Source organism: Oncorhynchus nerka, linkage group LG14 (genome assembly GCF_034236695.1).
Source record: "Oncorhynchus nerka isolate Pitt River linkage group LG14, Oner_Uvic_2.0, whole genome shotgun sequence".
Classification (NCBI taxonomy): Eukaryota; Metazoa; Chordata; class Actinopteri; order Salmoniformes; family Salmonidae; genus Oncorhynchus; species Oncorhynchus nerka.
The window spans coordinates 19,141,384-19,162,700 of record NC_088409.1 but is presented as its reverse complement, the minus strand read 5'-3'; the positions used below and the strand labels follow the sequence as shown (position 1 = coordinate 19,162,700).

General features: G+C 43.2%; 1 protein-coding gene across 3 annotated transcripts in view; it reads right to left on the bottom strand.

Annotated features, from left to right (window-relative positions):
- LOC115119385 (sodium bicarbonate cotransporter 3-like) overlaps positions 1–19,024 on the bottom strand; it is a 72,332-nt gene extending 53,308 nt beyond the window's left edge. For 2 of the 3 annotated variants that reach the window (XR_010465730.1, XM_065027681.1), the window contains exon 1: positions 18,854–19,024. Coding sequence is in view for 1 of the 3 variants with exons in the window: in XM_065027681.1 (XP_064883753.1) it covers positions 18,854–19,000 (147 nt within the window). In the remaining 2 variants the exon portion in view is untranslated. Of the gene's footprint in view, positions 1–13,264; positions 13,572–18,853 lie in introns of those variants that run through there. The other variant, XR_010465731.1, reaches the window with a different exon arrangement.
- Positions 19,025–21,317: the final 2,293 nt, after the last annotated feature.

Below are 21,317 nucleotides of genomic sequence, written 5' to 3'. Positions count from 1 at the left end.
ACAAGCTGCGTCAACCATAAACTACAGCTATTATGATTGTAACCAAACTATAAAAAAATAAAAAGCAATCTACTTAACTGCCAAAAATGCTGTTAGAGGCCATTTCCTTACTGGGTGACATCAGAGGTCACCATGTGGGAGAAAAATGTATGGAGTCAACTAGTGTAAGTTGCTCTGGATAAGAGCTCCTGCTAAATGACAAAAATGTATGTAAGTGGGTGCTCCGGATTAAAGACGAGTTTCACACTAGTAATTACCAGTTGGAGGGCCATTCGAATCTAATTTTACTAGTCACATGCACCGAACAAATGCGTACTTACGAGTCCCTAACCAACAATGCAGTTTAAAAGAAGAATAAGAAACAAAAGTAACAAGTAATTAAAGAGCAGCAGTAAAACAACAATAGCGAGACTATATACAGGGGGGTACCGGTACAGAGTCAATGTGCGGAGACAACGGTTAGTTGAGGTAATATGTACATGAAGGTAGAGTTATTAAAATGACTATGCATAGATGATAACAACAGAGTATAGCAACGGTGTAAAAGAGGGGGAAACGCGAATAGCCATTTGATTAGGTGTGGAGGAGTCTTATGGCTAGGGGCTAGACTTGGCGCTCCAGTACCACTTTCCGTGCTTTAGCAGATAGACTGTTCTATGACTAGGGTGGCTGGAGTCTTTGACCATTTTTAGGAACTTTCTCTGACACTGCCTGGTATATAGGTCCTGGATGGCAGGGAGCTTGGCCTCAGTGATGTACTGGGCCGTTTGCACTACCCTCTGTAGTGCGTTGTGGTCGGAGGCCGAGCAGTTGCCATACCAGGCAGTGATTACAACCAGCTCTTGATGGTGCAGCTGTAGAACCTTTTGAGGATCTGAGGACCCATGCGAAATCTTTTCAGTCTCCTGAGGGGGAATAGGTTTTGTCGTGCCCTCTTCACGACTGTCTTGGTGTGCTTGGACCATGTTAGTTTGTTGGTGACGTGGACACCAAGGAACTTGAATCTCTCAACCTGCTCTACTGCAGCACCGTCGTTGAGAATGGGGGCGTGCTCGGTCCTGTTTTTCCTGTTGTCATCTCCTTTGTCTTGATCACGTTGAGGGAGAGGTTGTTGTCCTGGCACAACACGGCCAGGTCTCTGACCTCCTCCCTATAGGCCGTCTCGTCGTTGATCAGGCCTACCACTGTTGTGTCATCGGGCAAACTTAATGATGGTGTTGGAGTCGTGCAGTCATGATTGAAAAGGGAGTACAGGAGGGGACTGAGCACGCACCAGTGAGGGGCCTGTGTTAACACATCCGCCATGCTGATCCTTGTTTCCTACCCTTACCACCTGGGGGCGGCCCGTCAGGAAGTCCAGGATCGAGTTGCAGAGAGTGGTGTTTAGTCCCAGAGTCCTTAGTTTAGTGATGAGCTTTGAGGGCACTATGGTGTTGAACGCTGAGCTGCAGTCAATGAATATCATTCTCACATAGGTGTTCCTTTTGTCCAGGTGGGAAATGGCAATGTTGAGTGCAATAGAGATTGAGATTGTGGTTCTGTAGGGGCGGTATGCAAATTGGAGAGGGCTTAGGGTTTCTGGGATGATGGTGTTGACGTGAGCCATGACCAGCCTTTCAAAGCACTTCATGGCTACAGATGTGAGTGCTATGGGTCGGTAGTCATTTAGGCAGGTTACCTTAGCGTTCTTGGGCACAGGCACTATGGTGGTCTGCTTAAAACATGTTGGTATTACAGACTCGGACAGGAAGAGGTTGAAAATGACAGTGAAGACACTTGCCAGTTGATCAGCGCATGCGTGCAGTACACATCCTGGTAATCCGTCTGGCCCTGCGGCCTTGTGAACGTTGACCTGTTGAAAGGTCTTACTCACATTTATCGTCTGGTAGGCTCGTATCACCGGGCAGCGCTCAGCTGTGCCTCCCTTTGTAGTCTAATGGTTTGCAAGCTCTGCCACATCCGACGAACGTCAGAGCCGGTGAGGTACGAGTTGATCTTAATCCTATATTGACACTTTGCCTGTTTGATGGTTTGTCGGAGGGCATAGCAGGATTTCTTATAAGTTTCCGGATTAGAGTCCCGCTCCTTGAAAGCGGCAGCTTTAGCCTTTAGCTCAGTGCGGATGTTCCTTGTAATCCATGGCTTCTGGTATGTACGTACGGTCACTGTCGGGACAACGTCGTCGATGCACTTATTGATGAAGCCAATGACTGACGTGGTACTCAATGCCATCGGAGGAATCCCAGAACATATTCCAGTCTGTGCTAGCAAAACAGTCCTGTAGTTTAGCATCTGCTTCATCTGACCACTTTTTTATTGATCTAGTCACTGGTGCTTCCGGCTTTAATTTTTGCTTGTAAGCAGCAATCAGGATGATAGAATAATGGTCAGATTTTCCAAATGGAGAGCGAGCTTCGTCTGTGTCTCTGTAGTAAAGGTGGTCCCGAGTTGTTTTCCCTCTGGTTGCACATTTAATATGCTAATAGAAATTTGTTAAAACATATTTAAATTTCCCTGCATTAAAGTCCCCGACTACTAGGAGCGCCACGTCTGGGTGAGCGTTCTCTTGTTTGCTTATGGCGGAATACAGCTCATTCAAAGCCTCGGACTGTGGTGGTATGTCAGCTCCGAAAAATGCAGATGAAAAGTCTAGGTAGATAGTATGGTCTATAGCTTATTATGAGATACTCTACCTCAGGCGAGCAATAGCTTGAGACTTCCTTAGATATCGTGCACCAGCTGTTATTTACAAAAATAGTCTGTCGCCCCTGGTCTTACCAGACGCCGCTGTTCTATCCTGCAGCTTTTAACCAGCCAGCTGTATGTTGATAGTGTCGTCGTTCAGCCACGACTCTGTGAAGCATAAGATATTACAGTTTTGAATGTTCCGTTGGTAGCTTAATCTCCTGCTTAGGTCATCCATTTTATTGTCCAAAGATTGCACATTTGCTAGCAGAATGGAAGGAAGTGGGGGTTTAGTTTATTCTCAGAAGGCAGCCCGCCCTCTGGCCCCTTTTTCTCTGCCTATTCTTCATACAAATCACGGGGATCTGGGTCTGTTCCCAAGAAAGCAATATATCGTCAGACTCGTTAAAGGAAAAAAAGGATTCTGCTAGTCAGTGTTGAGTAATCTCAGTCCTGATGGCCAAAAGGTATTTTCGGTCATAAGAGACGGTAGCAGCAACATTATGTACAAAATAAGTTTTTTAAAAATAAGTTAAACGCAAATAAAATTATATATAAAAAAAAAAACACGTTGGGGGCACGTAAAACGTCTACCTTCTTGTCCGGCGCCATTTAAGTGTATTTTTCCCCCAGTCGTATTCTCATTTTCCATCTTGGTTACAAAATGCACCATGTCACTGCCTCCATTAGTGCCAGATAAGCACCCTTTCCGGGTAATGTGATGGGCTGTCACTGTTAAGTAAGCGCAACACACGATGCATTAGCCAATTCATTGAAAACTTTGGCTTGCTTATACAGAGAGGGTACTAGGCCTACCAGTTTGCAGAAAGGAAGTTGGTCAACAAGGTGCTGAAACACCCCATTCTCAAACACCAAGAATGGGTGCATATTCACAGCTATAAACCGTGGACAACATAAACATAGCCTACCTATGGCTCTTCTAATTTATTTAGCCTGGTCAGTCAGCTGCCAAGGGCTGCTTGAATACAGAAGGGAAGCGATGTTGTGTTGTGGTTTATTTCCTTTTCCGTCTTGCTCCAGTGTACTGGGGTGATGATGTAGGCATACATTTGTCAACATATGAAGTGTTGGCAGCTAGGCTATTCTTGTTGAGCGTGGTGAGATACGGTTAACTTTATTATTTTACCTTTAACGTTTACAGCCAAAATGTTCCCAAACTGGAGGATTCAGGTTTAAATTGACCCCACCACTCATCATACAGAACTAGTCCCCAACTGCGCTTCACAAAAGGACAGTTTGAAATGCGCCAATTAAGATTAGAATTTTGATTACAACATGCATATAGGCTCTAGTTGTTTTAATGGAAGAGCCTGAAACAATTTGAGCTCAGATTTACTCAATGTACTTATTAATAAACAAAAAAATAATGTATTAATTCGGGTTCACAGCGCGGACCGAACGGTTTGATAAGAATACCTGTACATCCCTAATCTCCACTGACAATTTGACAAAAACACAGTGAGAGAAAAAAAAGTGCAAATGGGCGGTAACAGAATGACAGTAAAATCTTTATTTTTACCACGTTTTCCAGAAACTCACATTAAATATCCCCTCAGAATTCATATTCAAAGATGTCTGCAGAAAGAATGGGCTATCAGCTATGATGATACATTGAGTTTCAACTACAGTAAGTGAAGTGGAATAACACCCGGCAACAGAATGAAAGAACAGAATGATCAGTCCCTGATCTATACTATACAGAAATGTATAATTATAAATTGCCATTCTCTTCATGGTGATGTATCATTAATAGGTACCCCAAAAGGTAGAAACATGTAGTATCCTCCTTAGCATGTTTAGGTATTACTGTACACACTATTATTCTAATAAACTCTGCCCCCAAACAAGACCAAATTTGGTTGTTCCGGCCCAAATCTGTACCAATCATAGACGGCTAAGTTTGGCCATTACACTACAGCACAGCATAGTTCAGTACAGTATACACACCTTAGTGTACAAAACATTAAGAACACATCCATAATATTGAGTTGCACACCCTTTTTGCCCTCAGAACAGTTAGTTGGGGAATGGACTCTACGAGGTGTCCAAAGCTTTCCACAGGGATGCTGGCCCCTGTTGACTCCAAAGCTTCCCACAGTTGTGTCAAATTGGCTGAATGTCCTTTGGGTGGTGGACCATTGTTAATACAAACATGAAACTATTGAGCGTGAAATACCCAGCAACCTTGCAGTTCTTGACACAAACTGGTGCGCCTGACACCTACTACCATACCCCATTCAAAGGCACTTAAATATTTGGTCTTGGCCATTCACACTCTCAATGGCACACATACACAAGCCACGTCTCAATTGTCTCAAGGCTTAACAAAAATATTTAAACCAGTCTCCTCCCCCTCTACACTGATTGACGTGGATTTAATAAGTGACATCAATAAGGGATCATAGCTTTCACCTGGATTCACCTGGTCAGTCTCATGGAAAGAGCAGGTGTTCATAATGTTTTGTACACCGTGTAGTTCAGTACAGTAAATTGTACACTACTGTATAAACATGTAAAACAGATATCTATGATTGATTCAGACTGACCAAATAAAATAAAAATTAACTTTTCAACGTCCATTGACATCGGTCCGCAGTGGGTGAGACGGCTGGTTACATTGAATGGAAAGGGGGGCTTATGGGTAGGTGTCAATAAGAGCTGGGAGAGGTGGCATTAATGAGAGAGAGTTAGGTTGTCCAGACTGTTTTTCACACCAAGTGACAGAAAAAAAAGTTATGAGCTTAACATAACAGTATGCCAGTGGAAGGGAGGACAGTTGGCAGGTGACCCACAGTTGGTTTGTGACTACTATGAATTTCCATTGTAGCCAATTCAATTGCAGTCATTCCGTTAGGGCCCGATTCCGACCTGAAGTGCGCTTAAATGGAATGCAATTCCCTATTTAATGCACTTTTTTCTATGAGTATTCTGACCTTGAACTTAAGCATGACAATAGCACGCTATTCACCTGCTATACGTTTTGGGTCAAGATAGAATAAAAAGTGAAACATTAAGTTATCCTTTTTAGATAAAACTATACTAAATGTATTCACGTCACAAAATGACGTGAATGAAGGGCTACAGTAGCCTCAACAGCACTCTGGGGTAGTGCCATGGTGTAGCCAGAGGACAGCTAGCTTCCATCCCCCTCTGGGTACATTGACTTCAATACAACACCTAGGAGGCTCATGGTTCTTGCACAGTAATCGTGACAACTTCCGGAAGACATCCTCCAACCCATCAGAGTGCTAGCAGCATGAACTGACATGTTGTTCATCCAATCGAAGGATCAGAGAAAGAATTTAGAACTGAAAGCATAGCCTACAGCTAGCTAGCATAGCAGTGCATAAAATGGAGGTGAGCAGTTGACTCAAGTAGAGATTAAGACAGTAGTTTGACATTTGAACAAATGAATGTCTTCAAAAATGAAGGAGAAGCAAGAGAGAGTAAGCTAGCTATATTTTGTTGCATTTTCATTTTGTTAGCTAGCGAATGCAGTTAGCTAGTTAAGCCTACTCAAACAAACAAAGACAGGAGCTATGTTAGCTAGCTGGCTATCCAACAATGGAACTCTTCCAAGGTAAGCTTTTGTAAGGTAAGTTTCCCTCGATCCTAACTAGTTTCCCAGATCCTAACTAGTTTCCCAGATCCTAACTAGTTTCCCAGATCCTAACTAGTTTCCCAGATCCTAACTAGTTTCCCAGTCCCTGCCGCTGAAGTCCCTGCCGTTACCCCGACTATTTGCATTGTGTGCCTCCCCCAGGCCCTCTTTTACGCTGCTGCTACTCTGTTTATCTTATATGCAGTCACTTTAACTATACATTCATGTACATACTACCTAATTGGCCCAACCAACCAGTGCTCCCGCACATTGGCTAACCGGGCTATCTGCATTGTGTCCCACCACCCACCAACCCCTCTTTTTACACTTCTGCTACTCTGTTCATCATATATGCATAGTAACTTTAACAATACCTACATGTACATATTACCTCCATAAGCCTGACTAGTTTGTTTGATTTGAAAACAGCCCCACAGCATGATGCTGCCACTACGCTTCACCGCAGGTGAAGAAGGGTGCCTGGTTTCCTCCAGATTGAACTCTTTGGCCTGAATGCCAAGCGTCACATCTTGATTTCATCAGACCAGAGAATCTTGTTTCGCATGGTCAGAGTCCTTTAAGTGACTTTTGGCAAATTCTAGGCAGGCTTTTATGTGCCTTTTACTGAAGAGTGGCTTCGGTCTGGCCACTCTACCATAAAGTCCTGATTGGTGGAGTGCTGCAGAGATGGTTGTCCTTCTGGAAGGTTCTCTTATCCCCACAGAGGAACTCTAGAGCTCCTTCAGAGTGACCATCGGGTTCGTGGTCACCTCCCCGACCAAGGCCCTTCTCCCCAGATTGCTCAGTTTGGCTGAACAGCCAGCTCTAGGAAGAGTCTTGGTGGTTCCAAACTTCTTTCATTTAAGAATGATGGAGGCCACTGTGTTCTTGGTGACCTTCAATGCTGCAGAAATGTTTAGGTACCCTTCCTCAGATCTATGCCTCGATACAATCCTGACTCGGAGGTCTACGGACAATTCAGTCAACCTCATTGCTTAGTTTAATGCTCTGACATGCGCTGTCATCTGTGGGACCTTATATAGACGTGTGAGTGCGCCGTTCCAAATCATGTCCAACCAATTGAATTTACCACAGGTTGACTCCAATGAAGTTGTAGAAACATCTCAAGGATGATCAATGGAAACAGGATGCACCAGAGCTCAATTTTGAGTCACATAGCAAAGGGTCTAAATACTTATGTAAATAAGGTATCCTTCATATTTTTAATACATTTGCAAACATTTCTAAAAACCTGTTTTCACTTTGTTATTATTGGGCATTGTGTATAGATTGAGGAATATTTTTAAAGATTTAAACCATCTTAGATGGGCTGTAATGTAACAAAATCTGGCTAAAGTGAAGGGGTCTGAATATTTTCCAAATGCACTGTGTGTTCTATTTATATAGTCCAATCCCATCAACAACAGAATCAACATCAAGCTCAGCACAAGGAACTAGTGTAAGTCACCTTTGCTAAATCTTTCCATGACTCCATGATGGGAAAATAAATATACTGGAGCTAGGCATAAACATGGTCTGTGTTTTGTTGTCATAGTTGGTGTGTTACAAGTAGGCTACATCTTCTACTGTAGTTCTCTGTATTATGGAGGATTAGTTGATTGTGAAGTCTAAATTGGAGAAAAGCAGAGTTATTAGTAAGGAGGGGTTGGTGTGGGTGACTAATGGGTGTCTGTTGGGGGTGGGTATTTTGTGTGAAAGTTAGTCAGCATTAGTAATTGACATGTGGGGGATTGGTGGATATACTGTGCATTCGGAAAGTATTCAAACCCCTCGACTTTCCAAATGTTGATTATATATTCACACAGAGACACACACACACAGCGAAAACAGGTTTTTAGAAAATTCCCAGCCATCTTCAATACAGGTCTGATTGGAGAATGAAACAGGTGTTAAACATGGGCAGCGGAAAGCAGCAGTCGACGACTCCATTGTTGACACAAATTAATAGACCTATAATGAATCTTAGAAAATACCATTTAGGTATCATTCACTTTTAAAACCATTTAATACATTTGATGTTATTATGATTTGGACTAGAGTGAGGCCATTTCTCCACTAGCCTATTGTTCCTGCAGTGAGGAGGATACACCATCTAATGTTTCATAATTTATCTGAACATACATCTCAAAAAAGCATACCAGTATGCAAATTAGGGAGACAAATGAGCAGCGCTCTTAACAATGCAATTTGTTAGGATACTGACGAGTCACTCACTTTAAACGTCACTGCCTGGTAAGTCCTAATGGACTTCATATCGATAATAAAAACAAGATGTTTAGTTGACTTGTCCCGATGCAATACCATAGATATAGAACTATGTTATAGGATTTATAAATGGCAGGGATATACACAAGATCAACTTTAAATCAGTTAATTCGTCACCTTTTATAAACTAGTCAAGCTTGCTGTTCTTCAATCAAAGCACTGTAAACAGCCGTTTACTTTTCCCCTGTTGGCCAAACATCTACTGTCCCGAACAGAACATCTACTGTCCCGAACAGAACATCTACTGTCCTGGACATGGTGTAGTTCAATACATTGAGGTCATGCAGGGCCTGTAGGTTGGCATGTTCTCTATATTACAGCTATTACTGGGCTTTTGGGGATTATTAAGACCTGTATTAAAAAGCTGTGTAGTATAATTTAGCAATGCAAATCATTACTCTATTCTTTATAATTGCATTGAAGTAATTGCATGCATTTGTTTCTGAAGTGTAATTGAGAAGATTTGAAAATAGGACGCTACCCCTTTAATACAGATGTTCCAGAAGAGATGTCGCCACAGGTCGACAGTAGGCTAGCCAAGACGAATGCTAGGTGTCTTTTTGTAACTTCCTTTTTGCAGACTCAGTGGCAAGTGTATCGCTAGTATGTTCACTATTGAAGGTTTACTTTTGTAAATCACTTTCCTTAAAATAAATAAACTCAGCTAGTAGATTGATGGGCACTTCTTTTGCTCTGGAGAGCACGCATGTGCTGTGTGAAGGCATCAACTCAAATGTTATTGGTTCATACACATGGTTTGCAGATGTTATTGTGAGTGTAGAGAAATGTACTCATGTACTAATCAAGACGCCGACTGCTCGAGAAGTTGTGACTCGCTGGAGCTTGAAATGAACAGCCAATCATATTGTTCAAATACAAAGAGCATGACATTTACACGTCTAGTCTTCAATGGTAGACTGCAGCAGAGCAGGTAAATGTTTAACTGGAATGCAAAAATACACTGAAAAGTCTAGCCCAGGAGACTCATCGTTACCACATTATATGGAACGAGCAAATTCACTCCCATTATATGGATGTGCAAATGTATGCGCTCTCCCCTGCGTGTAAAGACATGACTGCAACCACACACACCATCAGCACAGACAGAAGGGGAACCACAGACATGTCACAGGGGCTATAAGGCTGAAGCATCCGTTTAGAACATTTCTCATCAAATGTTAGTGAGAGGAAGTCCAGTTGCAGGTAGTGGGAGAGGATGGAACTAGGTGAAACTGGGCTGCCAGTATGCAGATTCTCATTGATGAAACATCCGATCACAATACCATTTTCTGTTGCCAAAACCAAAATCTGTTACAAAATGCACTAAGTTGTATAGACTTGTCGCTTTGCCAAAGTAATAAAAAAATGGCATCGTATTGGAGTGCAAGGTCGAATTGAGTCTGTGCACACGCGTGCTTCAGAGGCGCTCCCTAACGGAAATATGCAAATACATGCTACAATGGGATCATGCTAGCTCGTGCTTGGCCATGGAAACCAATTTCATAAAGCTCCTGAGGAACAGTTCTTGTGCAGACGTTGCTTCCAGAGGCAGTTTGGAACTCGGTAGTGAGTGTTGCAACTGAGGACAGACGATTTTTATGCGCTACGTGCTTAAGCACTCGGCGGTCCCGTTCTGTGAGCTTGTGTGGCCTACCACTTCACGGCTGAGACATTGTTGCTCCTTTGGCGTTTCCACTTCACAATAACAGCACTTACAGTTGACCAGGGCAGCTCTAGCAAGGCAAAAATTTAACAAACTGACTTGTTGGAAAGGTGACATCTTATGACGGTTCCACGTTGAAAGTCAGTGAGGTCTTCAATAAGGCAATTCTATTGCCAATGTTTGCCTATGGAGAAATTAATGGCTGTGTGCTCAATTTTATACACACGTCAGCAACAGGTGTGGCTGAAATAGCCAAATCAACTTATTTGAAGGGTTGTGTCCACATACTTCTGTCTGTGTGTGTGTATGCAAACACACCAGGTGTGTGCGCGCCTTTCCAAATCATGTCCAATCAATTGAATTTACCACAGGTGGACTCCAATCAAGTTGTAGAAACATCAAGGATGATGCCTAGTTAAATAAAGGTTAAATAAAAAAATGTATCAATGGAAACAGGATGCACATGAGCTCAATTTCAAGTCTCATAGCAAAGGGTCTGAATACATTTGCAAGAACTTCAAAAAACCTGTTTTTGCTTTGTCAGTATGTAGTAGTGTGTAAATTGATGATACAAATATATATATTTAATCCATTTTAGAATAAGGCTGTAACGTAACAAAATGTGGAAAAAGTCAAGGGGTCTGAATAGTTTTTGAATGCAACACAGTATTTTAATACCTTTTTAAGACTTCCTGGAAGATGTTTTCTAAGACCCATTTTCCAACTGTTTCACCAGAAATCAGATCCTTTGCCTATTCCACATTTTCAGGATGGAAAATGGCCAAACAATTAATGTATACCTTAATAAATTACTCAGCTTCCACTTGACACCAAATTTGATGTGCTGCTATGAATGTCACTTTAGTGCCCATTGGTTCCCGTATATTATGTAAAGTCCCTCGTGCTGAGAGGTGTATGTAGCGCCCTATGAATGAGAGCTTATGAGTGTATGTAGCGCCCTATGAATGAGTGTATGTAGCGCCCTATGAATGAGAGAATGTAGCGCCCTATGAATGAGAGAATGTAGCGCCCTATGAATGAGAGAATGTAGCGCCCTATGAATGAGAGAATGTAGCGCCCTATGAATGAGAGATTATGAGTGTATGTAGCGCCCTATGAATGAGAGATTATGAGTGTATGTAGCGCCCTATGAATGAGTGAATGTAGCGCCCTATGAATGAGAGAATGTAGCGCCCTATGAATGAGAGAATGTAGCGCCCTATGAATGAGAGAATGTAGCGCCCTATGAATGAGTGAATGTAGCGCCCTATGAATGAGTGAATGTAGCGCCCTATGAATGAGTGAATGTAGCACCCTATGAATGAGTGAATGTAGCACCCTATGAATGAGTGAATGTAGCACCCTATGAATGAGTGAATGTAGCACCCTATGAATGAGTGAATGTAGCGCCCTATGAATGAGTGAATGTAGCGCCCTATGATTGAGAGAATGTAGCGCCCTATGAATGAGAGAATGCAGCGCCCTATGAATGAGAGAATGTAGCGCCCTATGAATGAGAGAATGTAGCGCCCTATGAATGAGAGAATGTAGCGCCCTATGAATGAGTGAATGTAGCGCCCTATGAATGAGTGAATGTAGCGCCCTATGAATGAGAGAATGCAGCGCCCTATGAATGAGAGATTATGAGTGTATGTAGTGCCATACGAATGAGAGATTATAAAGTGTATGTAACATCCTATGAATGAGATACTGGCCCCTGTAACATCCCTCTATTCTGTTTCAGTTAAGTAGTCAGGAGGACAACCCATGGGGCTTTCTTTAGCTCTGTCTCCAGGCTACAACCCACCGGTGCTGCTATTGCTGACACTTAATCCGCTCTGGGTAGGCCTGGGTGATATACGACTCATAGGCCTACACACACCCATATCGCAATTACACTGAAGAGGCCTATACACAAAACTGTAGGTCTAAACCCCTCTGATAAAAATAACAGCAGAAAAAAACAGGAAAGTCGTTCTACTCTACTGCTACGCTGATGGTTAAGAGCGTTGGGCCAGTAACAGAAAGGTTGCTGGTTTGAATCCCTGAGCCAGCAAACTGGGAAAAAAATCTGCTGTTTTGCCCTTGAGCAAGGCAATTAACCAACAACTGCTCCCCGGGCGCTGATGACATGGGCGTTGATTAAGGCAGCTCCCCCTCACCTCTCTGATAAATGCTGAAGACACATTTCGGTTGAATGCATTCAGTTGTGCAACTGACTAGGTGTCCTTATCCCTTCCATTTTCTGATGACAGTCTCCTGATGCCTAATCTGAACGTTCTGTGAACCCGCCACTTAATCTAGTTTTGATCAGGATAATGATATACAGGCATGCAAAGAAAAACCCCATCACCACCAAGCCATCTGAGATATCAGAATATGAACAAATGGCAAGCACAAACACACAACCTGTCATCTCTACTGTAATATCCTCAAACTCTCACATTGAACCATTCACAGTGAAACAAGTGGTGTATCACGCTAGTCAGTAAACCAACCAAGTTCCTCAAACTGCTTCTCTTGTTCTCATTCAATCCCCTGTTCCATTTTAGGACAACCAGCTGAAAAGAAATGGATACAAACGCAACATGAACCCACTAAACCCCTGGCTACTTGTAGATTGCAATCTAGACCTATAAAGTAATACATTGAGGCCACACAGTTTGGTATTGCTATCCTTGTGGGGATCAAAGAATTGATTCCCATCCAAAATCATTTTTGCCCTAAATCTATGCCTAACTAACCTTTAACACTATGCCTAACCCTAAATTAGCATTTTCCCTCATAGGGACTGAAAAAAAAATGTCCTTGTTTTACTATCCTTGTGAGGACACACACAGAGTATAAAATGTGAAATTTAAAAAAAGGTAGTGAAACAGACTCAAGGATGTAGCAAAACCTACCAAACGCTGAATAGAAACTATTTTCCGTCTTGTTAATCTTCCCCTCTTACTTCCTGTCTCCCCCGATTGCTCTTCATCTCTCCTCACAGATGTAAACAGACTTACCGTCTGCAGCACATGCTCTCCTTCCCCCTTCTCCATAACTGGGAAGAATCACTGCAGGCAGGGTAACTTCTGTTCTTACTGGAGGGGTATCCTAGGTTTTAAGCTTCCACAGTGCGTTTCAGAATCTATGCATCTCCAGATAGCCATGTATCTCCCAAAGACCATCCCACAAGTGCGAAGAAGAGGTGGAGAAAGAAAGAGTGAGAGGTGCATGGAAAAAAGGGGACAGACCGATGCACACTATTAACCGGCTGCTCGCTCAGCAACCAATCCAGTCAGGCTCTATGATTTACTAATGTCCCCCGTCAACCAATCGCTGTCGGTCTGGCACACCAGAAAGAGGGAGAGATAAAGGTGGGGGTTGGCCATTAAAAAGAGGTAGATGAAAAGAGGGGGGGCTTTGGAAGTCAAAGGGAGAGAACGCACGAGAGAGAGGGGAGGGGGATGGAGTTCCTCAGGGTCCAGTCTCAATAGCTTAATTATTCAGTTCCTGATAGCAGGGACGGTAATACCGACCGGCAGAGACACACAGTACGTGTGAGGGAGATGTTCAACACGATGCAGAAAAAAAAAGAGTCAGAAACGGCTCTTTTTGGTGTTTTGAAAGGAGCAAAAGATATCACAGGCAGCCCAATTCTGATATTTTATTCACTTTTGACCGATCACAGATCTTTTCACATGTTTTCAGAGCTGATCTGATTAGTCAAAAGACCAATTAGTGGAAAAAAAGGTCAGAATTAGCTGCCTGTCTAAACACTGCCAACACATCAAAAAAATTGATTAAAATAGAAATACTGTGAATCATCTTCTAGCAGGTTCGGTAACTTGCTGATGAGTCGTACAGAAAACCATACAATTGCTACCGATCTCCCACTCTGTTCTAAGTGTTTGTATGCCGTCTGCGAGAGAGGGAAGTCAGTAAGACTCATTTGCATGACTCACTGTACTCAACAGGGAAGTGAAAACAGTCAGATGAAAAACCAAATGAGACAAATGGAGATCAGCCTCCACCGTGGGAAACATAGCCTAACCTTAATACACCAGGCGTAACTCAATAGACGTTGAAAAGACAAACATGTCCCCTTCAGCCCTCTACTACAGTGTGATAACAGGTCAAGGGGCCTCCGATCACAGCGACATCCTGAATGAGGCATGTCTGTGTGAGTCAGAGAAATTCCATTAGAGACAATTTACATCTGATAAGATAGATGTAATTGTAGAAATCATTCTGTGCATTCACTTTTCTGAAAAAGCTTTTTATTTTTTTACACAAATTACCTTTTAGTAGACTAACGTTTGGTTTTGATTTGTCTCAGTTAAGTTCTCTAAAGCAGGGCTCTCCAACCCTAATCTAGCGCACCTGAGATTCTAATAATTAGCTGGTTGATTAGAGGAATCAGGTTAGTTAGTTAGTTTCGCCTCCCTACCACTGAGGAAGTACAGTTCCTGCGCAGCCCAGTCAAAACTGTTCGCTGCTCTGGCCCCCCAATGGTGGAACAAACTCCCTCACGACGCCAGGACAGCGGAGTCAATCACCACCTTCCGGAGACACCTGAAACCCCACCTCTTTCAGGAATACCTAGGATAGGATAAAGTAATCCTTCTCACCCCCCTTAAAAGATTTAGATGCACTATTGTAAAGTGGCTGTTCCACTGGATGTCTTAAGGTGAACGCACCAATTTGTAAGTCGCTCTGGATAAGAGCGTCTGCTAAATGACTTAAATGTAAATGTAGTTACAACTGGGGTTGGAGCAAAAACCTACAGGAGGGTAGCCCTCCAGGAACAGGGTTGGAGCAAAAACCTACAGGAGGGTAGCCCTCCAGGAACAGGGTTGGAGCAAAAACATACAGGAGGGTAGCCCTCCAGGAACAGGGTTGGAGCAAAAACCTACAGGAGGGTAGCCCTCCAGGAACAGGGTTGGAGCAAAAACATACAGGAGGGTAGCCCTCCAGGAACAGGGTTGGAGCAAAAACCTACAGGAGGGTAGCCCTCCAGGAACAGGGTTGGAGCAAAAACCTACAGGAGGGTAGCCCTCCAGGAACAGGGTTGGAGCAAAAACCTACAGGAGGGTAGCCCTCCAGGAACAGGGTTGGAGCAAAAACATACAGGAGGGTAGCTCTCCAGGAACAAGGTTGGATAGCCCTGCTCTACTGTCCTTCCTGAAAGCTCTCAGGCAGAAAAGACTGGACAAGAAATCAAAGTTCATGAACCCCTGGCTGTCCTCACAGAAGGGGTTGGAACTTGGAAGGCTTGGAAAACAAATTGTTCAAATGGTAAACAGGTGATGTCATGATCATTCCATTTCCACACAGGACTAAGAACTCATTCACATTTCGCTAGCTCCTTGACATGGAAGTGTGGACTAAGAACACAAATGCTTATCAAATGGTTCATGGCATACATTTTCAGTACAGAGGACTTGACCCCTAATATGACTTGTCTGTGACTGAGCGTGTAGCCTATGTTATGACAGTTTATGCACAAATGGTAGGCTTCTGGCTCGCTGTTCTCTCTCTCTCTCTCTCTCTCATGGTGACGAATAGAGCAGCTCCAGTGCAGTCAGGAGTGTAGCTGAACCAGGAGGGGGGAGGTCCTTGCTATTATCCTGTTAGCAGCCACAAGCTGCAAGGGGAGGTCCCAGTCCCAGAGCCCAGGGTACCAGACTGCAGTAGGCCTCAACCTGCTGAGCTCATGACTGTGTCCACCAGTCCCAGTGTGTGGGAGTGAGTTCTGACGTTCCCAGTATGTGCCTGTGTCAGTCAGCCGGCTTTACCCCTGCCTTTGTCTGCTCAGCCCTGCCAGCACCAGAGCTGCTGAGTCTCCAGACAGACACAATGATGCTTCCTGGTGTCAAAGCTCCCTTTAGAAAGGGCTAGACATGTGCCCACTTACATCAACACCTTTGACCCAAAGCAGAGGTGTAAAAGGTCAATTTTGTAGTATAGGATTAGCATTCACAGATTATGCCCACTACAATAAATCAGCCTTGTGCCTGGTAATTAGCTAGTAACTAGTCAGCATATCAACAATGTCAAGAGATGGACTACTTCAAATCTCAGAGTTAGTCTGATAATTCAATGTCTAGTCCAGACAGTGTCTGTAATGGAACCTTGTCTTACACGTGACAGCATTGAGCACTTCAAACTTTAAAGACAATCACCGTGATACTACATAACATGCCCTACACGCTGTCATGTTATTGTGTTTTGTTTAGAGGTCAGGGTCCACACGCAATAAGAAAGATTTGACGCTCTAGAGTCTACACAGCCAGGAAGCATCCCACAAACATAATCAGAAAGCATCACCATGAAGGCAGAACACAGTGGATTTCTATACTTATTCACCAACTACCTGTACTCTACAGCATTGTTTTACTATCTATGTCTGCAATGTTTTTTATTTAACCTTCATTTAACTAGGAAAGTCAGTTAAGAACAAATTCTTATTTACAATGACAGCCTAGGAACAGTGGGTTAACTGCCTTGTTCAGGGGCAGAACGACAGATTTTTATTGGGAATTCAATCTAGCAACCCTTCGGTTACTAGCCCAACGCTCTAACCACTAGGCTACCTGCCACCCATACAACAGCCTACTGTACCAATAGCATACTATATTCAAACCAGGTGAATATATACTCTAAGAAAGGTGCTGCATCATTCACATGGCAAAGTGTTGGAAATGGGATTATAATTTTCCACCACACCCACTCAGCTAGCCTAGCGTTTAGAGGGTTGGTCCCACAACCGAAAAGCTCGCTAGTTCAAATACCCGAGCCAACAAGATGAAAAATCTGTCGGACGTGCCCTTGAGCAAGGCACTTAACCTACATTTGCTCCAGGGTGCCATACTACTATGGCTGACCCTGGTAACACAATTCACTGCAATTGCACCTTGTATGTGAAAATAAAACATGTTGTTTTATGTATTTTTTACTCAAGTGTTGACTATTTGTAAGTTTATAACAAGTCTGGTCCTGTTCTGCATCAGACCCTATAATTGCAAAACTACCATTCCAGTGTTTTACTTGCTATATTGTATTTACTTTGCCACCATGGCCTTTTTTGCCTTTACCTCCCTTCTCACCTCATTTGCTCACATTGTATATAGACTTGTTTATACTGTATTATTGACTATGTTTGTTTTACTCCATGTGTAACTCTGTGTCGTTGTATCTGTCAAACTGCTTTGCTTTATCTTGGCCAGGTCGCAATTGTAAATGAGAACTTGTTCTCAACTTGCCTACCTGGTTAAATAAAGGTGAAATAATCTAGGCCTAGGCTTACTTAGTACAAGTGGGGTTATGTTACCAGGTGGGCTATAGCCCAAAAAAAGAGCCCATATGTGGCTGTACTTAGAAAAATGGTTATTGCATCTTTCTGTGGGAACTAACTCTGCCATTGGTTTGTTCAACATAGCCTATAAGGGAATTTAATGGCGTTTTTGGAGGGTTTGTGGATAAACGCCGAAGGGTCTGTTGCAAACACAGGTTAAGGAGATGTTATATGTGTTGTTCTATGAGAGGCTTTATGAATGTCAACATCAGTTTGTGATACAGCCAAGCAATAAACATACACAGGCTGAGCGAGAGGGAGAGGACTTAAAGGAATACTAGTTCCCTGTTAGAAAACTGTAAATCTAGATAGTATTTGGTAGGTTAACTTCATGACCACACACAGACAGACAGACTCATGACAGAGTTTGGGAAATGTTGAGCCTTGATATTGAGGGGACAGAAAAGAAGGGCACAGACAATGATCCATTTGAGGCTCGCATATGTGGTCCAGTCAGCTCAACAAAGTTCTGGCCCGGATATGGACTACCATCTCTCCCAACTGCACAATCGTCAGGGTCTTATTCGTTAGGGCACACTAGCAAAACGTTTTTGCAACAGAAAACGATTCATGAATATGACACTGCTGAAACTCGAATGTCAGGAGAACAGGGAAATACCCCCCGTGTGACACAATGGTAAACTGCTATTCAAGAGATCTCAGTATCTTCAATAAAATAAGGGATCAGGGATCCAATAGTGATGAAACTGTGGATTTAATCATTGAAATGTACCATAAGAAGTTTTAGCTACAGTAAACGTCCTGTAGCTACGGTAGAGAGGGGGAGACATGAGACATTGAGAGTCCACGAGGTGATACCCTCTGACCACCCCGGGCGGGCGCACGTCCTCTTAACAATAAAAGGTTTTCCTCTCAGTTTCAACACCCTCTGAATCATCACTAGAGAGACCGACGACATATAGGCTACTTCCTGGCACACACATGGTACCCAACAACAGTTACAAAGGAAAACATATGTGCATACCTATGTCTCACGTTTATACCACGTATTAAGTAACAGCAATGAAGTTGTTTCCTATTGTAAGTTAGCTAACTACATGTTTATTGTCACTTCCATCTCGATATGCCTTGGTAGCAAAGCATAAATGAACCCCCACCCCCATTTCGTACCCATTCCTTTCTCTTGAGAAATGCGCCCTCAAATGAACCGCTAGCCACCAAGCTAACAAGTAATTTCCAGAAACTTTAAAAAAGGTGAACAAAACAAAAAACGTGACCACGACTTGTTACTTACGGATGTCAAGAGGGGTCGCATCTGTTCACTGGCCTCTTCTTCCATTTGTCCAAATTTCTGTCCCCTATCCTCTGGGAGAATTTGAATATCGAATACCGAAATAACCTTTTTTGACGTGTCACCGACACTAACTCGACTGACTGGCATTTTCACTAACCTAACGTAGAGATTTTTACATACAGAGCATAACCCGCCCTATTTTGATTGACAGTTTATGTTCTCCTTTCATATCCAAGCAGCCGGTTTCCTTTGACCAATGATAAGAGTAGAAAAGAGAAATGGGCGTGTACGACACGCCTATTCCGGAGGGGCTGGTGAAAGAGCAAGGATGCTGTGTTGATTGTCTGGCCATTACTTTGCGCCAAAGGTATGATGCTGTATCTGTGAACTTTCAACAGATTAATGGAATTCTGCCAGCAAATAACCACAAATGGTCTTCTTGTTTGGTCAAAAGCATTGTTTTACCAAAGCCATGCCAAGGCTATTGATTTAGCTATATAGCCTATCTCTGGTTTTACTGTCAATCCTTTTGGCCCATGAGTTTATCTGAAGGTAAGCAAAATAGTGAACTCATATTGGTTTTCTTATATACATTACAAGTAATGTCACTTTCACCATATCTACATGTACATACTACCTCAATCTGACTAACCGGTGTCTGTATGTAGCCTCGCTACTTTTTAGCCTCGCTACTGTATATAGCCTGTATTTTTTACTGTTGTTTTATATCTTTACCTACCTATTGTTCACCTAATACCTTTTTTGCACTATTGGTTAGAGCCTGTAAGTAAGCATTTCACTGTAAGGTTCACCTGTTGTATTCGGTGCACGTGACAAATAAACTTTAATTTGATTTGAATCATTTGAATACCTAGGATAGGATAAAGTAATCCCCCCCCCCCCCTTAAAATATTTAGATGCACTACTGTTCCACTGGATGTCATAAGGTGAATGCACCAATTTGTAAGTCGCTCTGGATAAGAGCGTCTGCTAAATGACTTAAATGTAATGTAAATGTAATTTGATTTTCCAAGATTGACGTCGAATTTATTGTAAGTATGCATCCTAAAGCCACTCTAACAAGGTGCGTAATGGTGGGAATCTGTCATCAGTAACTACATTTATGTGGTGCCTGTAAGGAGCTTATTAGAGATTAACTGATTCATATTCATGTAGAGTTTGCCCCCTGATGTTTGTGTTGGCAGCATAATTCTGACAGATTACCTCAATATTTCAAGATCATTATTGTTCCCAAGGTTTAAGTTTGAATTATTATTTTTTTTTAAACTCTGTTATGAAATATCTGCTCATAGTGGCTTACAAATAAACAATCAATTGCTGTGTCACCTCAGAGTAAACACAGCTGTTCTAAGAAAGTTAAAAGGTAAGTGCATAAAATAGGCCTACATATCAAAGTCATCTGAGCATTTTTAGTCCCATGAAAAGACATGCATGTTTACTTTTGATCATCATCATCACCATCCTCATTACATTTAACATTTAAGTCATTTAGCAGACGCTCTTATCCAGAGCGACTTACAAATTGGTGCATTCACCTTATGACATCCAGTGGAACAGTAGTGCATCTAAATCTTTTAAGGGGGGTGAGAGGGATTACTTTATCCTATCCTAGGTATTCCTTAAAGAGGTGGGGTTTCAGGTGTCTCCGGAAGGTGGTGATTGACTCCGCTGTCCTGGCGTCGTGAGGGAGTTTGTTCCACCATTGGGGGGCCAGAGCAGCGAACAGTTTTGACTGGGCTGAGCGGGAACTGTACTTCCTCAGTGGTAGGGAGGCGAGCAGGCCAGAGGTGGATGAACGCAGTGCCCTTGTTTGGGTGTAGGGCCTGATCAGAGCCTGGAGGTACTGAGGTGCCGTTCCCCTCACAGCTCCGTAGGCAAGCACCATGGTCTTGTAGCGGATGCGAGCTTCAACTGGAAGCCAGTGGAGAGAGCGGAGGAGCGGGGTGACGTGAGAGAACTTGGGAAGGTTGAACACCAGACGGGCTGCGGCGTTCTGGATGAGTTGTAGGGGTTTAATGGCACAGGCAGGGAGCCCAGCCAACAGCGAGTTGCAGTAATCCAGACGGGAGATGACGAGTGCCTGGATTAGGACCTGCGCCGCTTCCTGTGTGAGGCAGGGTCGTACTCTGCGGATGTTGTAGAGCATGAACCTACAGGAACGGGCCACCGCCTTGATGTTAGTTGAGAACGACAGGGTGTTGTCCAGGATCACGCCAAGGTTCTTAGCGCTCTGGGAGGAGGACACAATGGAGTTGTCAACCGTGATGGCGAGATCATGGAACGGGCAGTCCTTCCCGGGAGGAAGAGCAGCTCCGTCTTGCCGAGGTTCAGCTTGAGGTGGTGATCCGTCATCCACACTGATATGTCTGCCAGACATGCAGAGATGCGATTCGCCACCTGATCATCAGAAGGGGGAAAGGAGAAGATTAATTGTGTGTCGTCT